Raw genomic sequence first — 7,975 nt, 5'->3', positions numbered from 1 at the left:
GGTGGGTTACTATCTGCTGTAAATCTTGTCAGAAAATAAGCAGATTCACTACATTCCAAACAACTGCCGATTTGACCACTAACGCAACAAGTTTGAGAAAAATGGTATCATATAATGAAATGTTCCCCTACTACTCTGCTTTTCAAATCCACAATCGATTTCAAAATCGCATCAACCAATCAGAAACTAGAGCTGTTTTAGAAAGGCACTGTTGGTGGGTTACTATCTGCTGTAAATCTTGTCAAAAATTAGCATATTAACTACATTCCAAACAACTGCCGATTTGACCACTAACGCAACAAGTTTGAGAAAAATGGTATCATATAATGAAATCTTCCCCTACTACTCTGCTTTTCAAATCCACATTCGATTTCAAAATCGCATCAACCAATCAGAAACTAGAGCTGTTTTAGAAAGGCACTGTTGGTGGGTTACTATCGGCTGTAAATCTTGTCAGAAAATAGCAGATTCACTACATTCCAAACAACTGCCGATTTGATAACTAACGCAACAAGTTTGAGAAAAATGGTATCATATACTGAAATCTTCCCCTACTTCTCTGCTTTTCAAAATCGTATCAACCAATCTGTAACTAGAGCTGTTTTAGAAAGGCACTGTTGGTGGGTTACTATCGGCTGTAAATCTTGTCAGAAAATAGCAGATTCACTACATTCCAAACAACTGCCGATTTGATCACTAACGCAACAAGTTTGAGAAAAATGGTATCATATAATGAAATGTTCCCCTACTACTCTGCTTTTCAAATCCACAATCGATTTCAAAATCGCATCAACCAATCAGAAACTAGAGATGTTTTAGAAAGGCACTGTTGGTGGGTTACTATATGCTGTAAATCTTGTCAGAAAATAGCAGATTCACTACATTCCAAACAACTGCCGATTTGATCACTAACGCAACAAGTTTGAGAAAAATGGTATCATATAATGAAATCTTCCACTACTACTCTGCTTTTCAAATCCACAATCGATTTCAAAATCGCATCAACCAATCAGAAACTAGAGCTGTTTTAGAAAGGCACTGTTGGTGGGTTACTATCGGCTGTAAATCTTGTCAGAAAATAGCAGATTCACTACATTCCAAACAACTGCCGATTTGACCACTAACGCAACAAGTTTGAGAAAAATGGTATCATAATGAAATCTTCCCCTACTACTCTGCTTTTCAAATCCACAATCGATTTCAAAATCGCATCATCCAATCAGAAACTAGAGCTGTTTTAGAAAGGCACTGTTGCTGGGCTACTATCTGCTGTAAATCTTGTCAGAAAATAGCAGATTCACTACATTCCAAACAACTGCCGATTTGACCACTAACACAACAAGTTTGAGAAAAATGGTATCATATAATGAAATCTTCCCCTACTACTCTGCTTTTCAAATCCACAATCGATTTCAAAACCGCATCAACCAATCAGAAACTAGAGCTGTTTTAGAAAGGCACTGTTGGTGGGTTACTATCTGCTGTAAATCTTGTCAAAAATTAGCAGATTCACTACATTCCAAACAACTGCCGATTTGACCACTAACGCAACAAGTTTGAGAAAAATGGTATCATATAATGAAATCTTCCCCTACTACTCTGCTTTTCAAATCCACAATCGATTTCAAAATCGCATCAACCAATAAGAAACTAGAGCTGTTTTAGAAAGGCACTGTCACGATCGTCTTGAAAAGAAGCGGGCCAAGGCGCAGCGTGAGATGCGTACATATTTATTTACTTGTACACCACAGCGAACAAAACAACAAACGATACGTGAAGTCCTTTGACACAAACACAAATCAAAAGGAACAAGAAACCACAAACACAAAGTGAAAACAGACAGTTTAAATATGGCTCCCAATCAGAGACAACCAGAAAACAGCTGACACTCGTTGCCTCTGATTGGGAGTCACTTAGGCCAACACAGAAAACAACAACCTAGAAAACCCTACATAGAAACAACCCACACAGAACGAACACACCCTGGCTCAACATACAGAGTGCCGGAGCCAGAGCGTGACAGGCACTGTTGATGGGTTACTATCTGCTGTAAATCTTGTCAAAAATTAGCAGATTCACTACATTCCAAACAACTGCCGATTTGACCACCAACGCAACAAGTTAGAGAAAAATGGTATCATATAATTAAATCTTCCCCTACTTCTCTGCTTTTCAAATCAAATATCGATTTCAAAATCGTATCAACCAATCTGTAACTAGAGCGGTTTTAGAAAGGCACTGTTGGTGGGTTGACACGGATTGAGTGAATGGATGCTCAATCATTGGACTATATCCTAACGATGGAAAATGGCACCAGATTATGTGAATAAGAAGGATAAATGGCAAGAATAAAATGGGGTGAATAATCCCGTCTAGGAAGAATAGGAGTAGGCCTATATATGGATGTCATTTCCGGTCCAGGCCGCATCATACATATGTAGTACATTTGAGTCACGTATTTGCCTTCCTACTACACTCACGAGGCAACAAGATCAAAGGCAGGGGCTTCCATGTGATATGAATGTGTGTAGGCCAAGGCACAGTATAACAGTGAATGAGTGGGCCTTGTGATAGTCGTTGGAGCAGTAGTGGATTCCAATGACTACCTTGGGGATAGCCTATACAACAGGGAAAATAAAAGAGGCAGCAATCAGCCTTCTGACCCACATGCACCTGCTGGAATTTTTCTCCCAGTCCAACCACACATACAGCCCTTGTCCCACTCGCAGAGAGAGACTGCACCCCTCCATCTAGGCCTATATCAACGCTCCATAGACCATGGGGCGCCAGCCTCCATAGCGCCAGCCAGACACCAAGACCCACAGACACAAAGACACAAAGACCAAGCCGAGTCACGTTGCGGAGTCAAGCAGGTGAAGAATATATTAGTAGAGACAGCCAACCTACCTACCAGAAGGGTGGGGGAAGACAACACACAATCTCATTGTGTAGAAATAGTAGGCTACAAATACAACAACAACACACACTGCCAGTGCACAACAAGTACTAATACACACAGTGCAAGTGAGCATGTCGTTGGACAGTGTATACCATGTGGATACCTGTACATACGACGAATACAACTTGAAGTACAACACTAGTCTCAGCCAGGCCTCACAGGTGCATGTGTTTTAAGGTCCCAAAAAGAGCGCTTCTTTAAAAACACCCTGGACCACGTCAGGGAACCCCAAACCATATGATTCCCTTGCCACACATCTCGGCTCACTACACAACAAGTGCTGCTCGCAATCGGATGCACTTTTAGCCCATTTAGGAGACAAATAGCACAGGAAAACCAGTGCGCACCGCGTCAACAGATAGTCAAACGGTGAGGTTTTGAGCGAGTCGCAACAAAATGCACGGGGCTTCCACGGCCCACATTACTTTATTCTGAACGGAGACAATTCTGCTCGCTGGCCCGTTCACTATTGGACCAAAAACACGGCTCTGTCGGTGACTTTTGGCCCGATATTGGCAAACAGAAAACACAAGTGAAAGAGCATTTGGCCAGCCCAGAGAAGCTGAGCTGGGTGGCTTGAGTCTACATGGTTCTCATGTCGCGTTTAAGGCAAGCCCCCTGCTCTGTGTAGAGCTTCCATAGCGCAGAGCAGCGTCTACAGCAAACTACTCCTTGCAGACCGTGTGTGTGTACCAGAACAAAACGACAGATAGACATGGCAGAAGTCGCACCAGCACCCGCCGGCCAAGGCACCCAAGAAGAAGGCAGCAGCCAAGCCCAAGAAAGCGGAACCCAGCGTAGGCGAGCTCATCGTCAAGGCTGTGTCCGCCTCCAAGGAGAGGAGCGGCGTGTCCCTGCCCGCGCTCAAGAAGACGCTGGCGGAAGGCGGCTACGATGTGGAAAATAACAACTCCTGCGTCAAGATCGCAGTCAAGAGCCTCGTCACCAAGGGCACCCTGGTCCAGACAAAGGCCACCAGTGCATCCGGCTCCTTCAAGCTCAACAAGAAAGCCGTTGAGGCGAAGAAGCCTGCCAAGAAAGCCGCAGCCCCCGAAGCAAAGAAGGTGGCCGCCAAGAAGCCCGCCGAGGCGAAGAAGCCCAAGAAAGGTAACAGCCAAGAAGGCCGTCGCCGCAAAGAAGTCCCAAGAAGGCCAAGAAGCCTGCTACACCCAAAAAGGCCGCCAAGAGCCCCAAGAAGGTGAAGAAGCCCGCCGCAGCGGCCAAGAGCCCCAAGAAGGCTACCAAGGCAGCCAAGCCCAAAGCCGCCAAGCGCAAGGCAGCCAAGGCCAAGAAGGCAGCCCCCAAGAAGAAGTAAACCTATGACAAACAGTGTTCTACTCGACACGTTGTACCACAAAAGGCTATTTTAAGAGCCACCCACCTGTTTCCATAAAAGCGCATTGATTTCCATGTACTACCTGTCGTGAAAGAAATTACGCACACTAGGCTACGTTTACGCACACAACATTGTCCCACTCTGGGTGTGTGCGAAGGGAGAGGCATATAATAGAGGGCCAAAATGGCTTAGAAATTCGAACTCACGAGTGCACCCTCAGCCATTTGTATATGAGCCATTGGGCTATTCCCGTTCAGAGGCAGGCTGCTGTGATGTGTTACAAGTGCCATGTAATAACAATAACAATACTATAGTGTCTTCGAATTCAAACTCAAGAGTGCACCCTCACCAGCTGTTTGTTTCCCATTTGGAGAGAAATAATGTGAGGATTTCATTTCGGACATTTTGTCGCTCAAGTGAAATGACACAAAGTAACAAAGTCGGAGGGAAACAAAGTAGCCTCTCACTCGCTGTCTGTAGGTGGGAACCGGCTTAGGGCTGACTGTGTCTGTCCCTCGCTCCAATTGGATAAGGCCACATCGGCCCAGTTGCCAATCGTTGCGAGGTATAAGTAAGGCTCTCGAAGTGCCAAGCGGCTCATTCAGACTTTGTGACTCTCAAGCTACCAATGAGCGGAAGAGGCAAAACCGGAGGCAAGGCCAGGGCGAAGGCAAAGACCCGTTCATCCCGTGCCGGTCTCGAGTTCCCCGTGGGCCGTGTGCACAGGCTGCTGCGCAAAGGCATCTACACCGAGCGTGTGGGCGCTGGCACACCAGTGTACCTGGCCGCCGTGCTCGAGTACCTGACTGCTGAGTTCCTGGAGTTGGCCGGCAACGCTGCCCGTGACAACAAGAAGATTCGTATCATCCCCCCGTCACCTGCAGCTCGCCGTCCGTAACGACGAGGAGCTGAACAAACTGCTCGGCGGTGTGACCATCGCTCAGGGTGGTGTGCTGCCCAACATCCAGGCAGTGTTACTCCTCAAGAAGACCGAAAAAGCCGTCAAAGCCAAGTAAAATTCGCTACTGCGGCTTCAACTTGACTACTCAACCCCCAAAGGCTTTTTTAAGAGCCAACCACCTAGCTCTCCAAAAGCGCAAAGTACCTTTCTATGACCGCCACACATTGAGTGGGTGTATACACACGTATTTCGACATTCTGTGCCCACATGAGGCCTTGCATGAACAACAACACCTACTAGGCCTTGTTTGCCATAGCAGGCTAGCATTAGATTACAACGTGGCTATAAGGTGTCACTCTTGACTTTGGCGACTATTATTGCACGCAAAGTGCCGGCAGTGAACTATTGTGCACGCGCACCGGGGGTCTGAATTTTGGGCCGGGCCTCCCTTCAAATGGCCAACGAAGGAGGCCTCAGCAACGGGCCAATCGGGGTGGTGGGGAGATGGTGTCCAATCAGCAGGTGCCACTGCCGGCTTTATAAACTTCACATAGGCATGTCGAGGCTATACTCCCGACTGTCAGAGAAGCACCATGGCCAGAACCAAGCAAATCGCTCGCAAATCCACTGGTGGCAAAGCCCCCAGGAAGCAGCTCGCCACTAAGGCTGCTCGCAAGAGCGCCCCGGCCACCAGCGGTGTGAAGAAGCCTCACTGTTACAGGCCCGGCACCGTGGCTATGAGAGAGATCCGTCGTTACCAGAAGTCCACTGAGCTGCTCATCCGCAAGCTGCCCTTCCAGAGCCTGGTGAGACAATTCGCCCTGTTCTTCAAGACCGACCTGCGCTTCCAGAGCTCCGCCATGATGGCCCTGCAGGAGGCTAGCGAGGCTTACCTGGTCGGCCTGTTCGAGGACACCAACCTGTGCGCCATCCACGCTAAGCGGGTGACCATCATGCCCAAGGACATCCAGCTGGCCCGCCGTATTCGCGGAGAGCGCGCATAAATGAGGATGACCTGATCTCCAAAAGGCTCTTTTAAGAGCCACCTCCATATTTCCATCAAAAAGGCACAATTTGTCCATGTATACACGCACCTCTACATTACCCACCATGTATGTTGTTAACTAACACGTCTAAAAGCTACGTATTGCACCTTTTAGTTGCCTTAAGTCTAGCTTCAATGTGTACAACCATCTGGCATCATCCACTTCCTTTGGACTATAGTAGCACAGTAAAATGCTTTACAAAGAAGGGGGAAAAGAAACGAGTGATAATATAGGCCGAATAGTAACAACAATTGTGTTCAGATTAATAATTGACAATATTAGTTGTGTGAAATCACATTTCCATCATTCTTATCCCCTGTGACATCATTGAAGACGTGTCACAATCATTGAAGGAAAAAGTCCACGTATTCTTTAGATAATTACAACATAGATGTCCTGTAATCAAATGACACAAATGGAATGAAACAAACCAAACGTTTAGCAGGCACTAGTTTGCATTAAGCCTGTCTTGAGCATTTTGCCATAGTTGTGGATTTGATGTCATTGCATGCCTCATCCGTGGCCTGGAGGAGGGTGGCACGCTCATGGTGATGGCAAGCACACACCTTCCACCTGTATTGCATTTCACAGTATTGTCAAATGTATCGTAGTGGTCCTGCACTTCGAGATATTAGCTGATGTAAGAAGGGCTATATAAAATAAAATTGATTGATTGATTGATTGTGTGGCTCAGGTATTCAGCGCATGGCACTAGCAACACCATAGTTGTGGGTTGGATCCCCACTGGGGTCACATGCTAAAAGGTATGGACTCACTTGTCACTTGGGATAAAAGCGGCAGCTATATCAAAGCTATAGGATATGAAGGTAGGGCATTGGCCAATGCCATTTCCGAAAAGCAGTGTGAACCCCCCCTATTCAAAAATAGCTACCCAAACATTTATTGGATGTTGCAAAGTTTTGCTTTCACCCATGGTCCCTAAAGGGAGTCAATTAAGTCATTAAGTTTACCGACGACACAACAGTGGTAGGCCTGATCACCGACAACGATGAGACAGCCTATAGGGAGGAGGTCAGAGATCTGGCCGTGTGGTGCCAGGACAACAACCTCTCCCTCAACGTGACCAAGACAAAGGAGATGATTGTGGACTACAGGAAAAAAAAAGAGGACTGAGCACGCCCCCATTCTCATCGACGGGGCTGTAGTGGAACAGGTTGAGAGCTTCAAGTTCCTTGGTGTCCACATCACCAACGAACTATCATGGTCCAAACACACCAAGACAGTCGTGAAGAGGGCACGACAAAGCCTATTCCCCCTCAGGAGACTAAAAAGATTTGGCATGGGTCCTCAGATCCTCAAAAAATTCTACAGCTGCACCATCGAGAGCATCCTGACTGGTTGCATCACCGCCTGGTATGGCAACTGCTTGGCCTCCGACCGCAAGGCACTACAGAGGGTATTGCGTATGGCCCAGTACATCACAGGCGCAAAGCTTCCTGCCATCCAGGACCTCTATACCAGGCGGTGTCAGAGGAAGGCCCTCAAAATTGTCAAAGACTGCAGCCACCCTAGTCATAGACTGTTCTCTCTGCTACCGCACGGCAAGCGGTACCGGAGTGCCAAGTCTAGGTCCAAAAGACTTCTCAACAGCTTCTACCCCCAAGCCATAAGACTCCTGAACAGCTAATCATGGCTACCCGGACTATTTGCACTGCCCCCCCACCCCATCCTTTTTACGCTGCTGCTACTCTGTTAAGTATTTATGCATAGTC

General features: G+C 47.0%; 2 protein-coding genes and 1 pseudogene across 2 annotated transcripts; all 3 read left to right on the top strand.

Moving 5' to 3' along the window:
* The first annotated feature begins 3,030 nt into the window (after window positions 1-3,030).
* LOC121563035 (histone H1-like) lies at window positions 3,031-4,274 on the top strand. The gene is made up of 3 exons (XM_045223335.1): window positions 3,031-3,120; window positions 3,673-4,098; window positions 4,137-4,274. Exons 1-3 carry the CDS (start codon window positions 3,031-3,033, stop codon window positions 4,272-4,274), a joined length of 654 nt encoding a protein of 217 aa, XP_045079270.1.
* Window positions 4,275-4,923: 649 nt separating this feature from the next.
* On the top strand, window positions 4,924-5,311 carry LOC123491684 (annotated as a pseudogene).
* Window positions 5,312-5,789: 478 nt separating this feature from the next.
* LOC121563034 (histone H3-like) lies at window positions 5,790-6,182 on the top strand (the record flags this gene model as incomplete). Its single annotated transcript, XM_041875101.2, has 1 exon — window positions 5,790-6,182. A coding segment is annotated over exon 1 (393 nt), but the record flags the coding sequence as incomplete, so codon positions are not given.
* Between the last annotated feature and the right edge of the window lie 1,793 nt (window positions 6,183-7,975).

This window comes from Coregonus clupeaformis, chromosome 10, assembly GCF_020615455.1.
Source record: "Coregonus clupeaformis isolate EN_2021a chromosome 10, ASM2061545v1, whole genome shotgun sequence".
Classification (NCBI taxonomy): Eukaryota; Metazoa; Chordata; class Actinopteri; order Salmoniformes; family Salmonidae; genus Coregonus; species Coregonus clupeaformis.
The sequence above is the reverse complement of the archived record's forward strand: the minus strand, read 5'-3'. Positions and strand labels throughout refer to the sequence as shown.

Bases quoted from the DNA above. Each gene is read 5' to 3' on its own strand.
- LOC121563035 (XM_045223335.1), top strand. From the start codon at position 3,031: ATGTCGTTGGACAGTGTATACCATGTGGATACCTGTACATACGACGAA. The intron at 3,121-3,672 runs GTGCATGTGTTT...AACGACAGATAG, and splicing joins GTCTCAGCCAGGCCTCACAG to ACATGGCAGAAGTCGCACCA. The intron at 4,099-4,136 runs GTCCCAAGAAGG...ACACCCAAAAAG, and splicing joins AAGGCCGTCGCCGCAAAGAA to GCCGCCAAGAGCCCCAAGAA.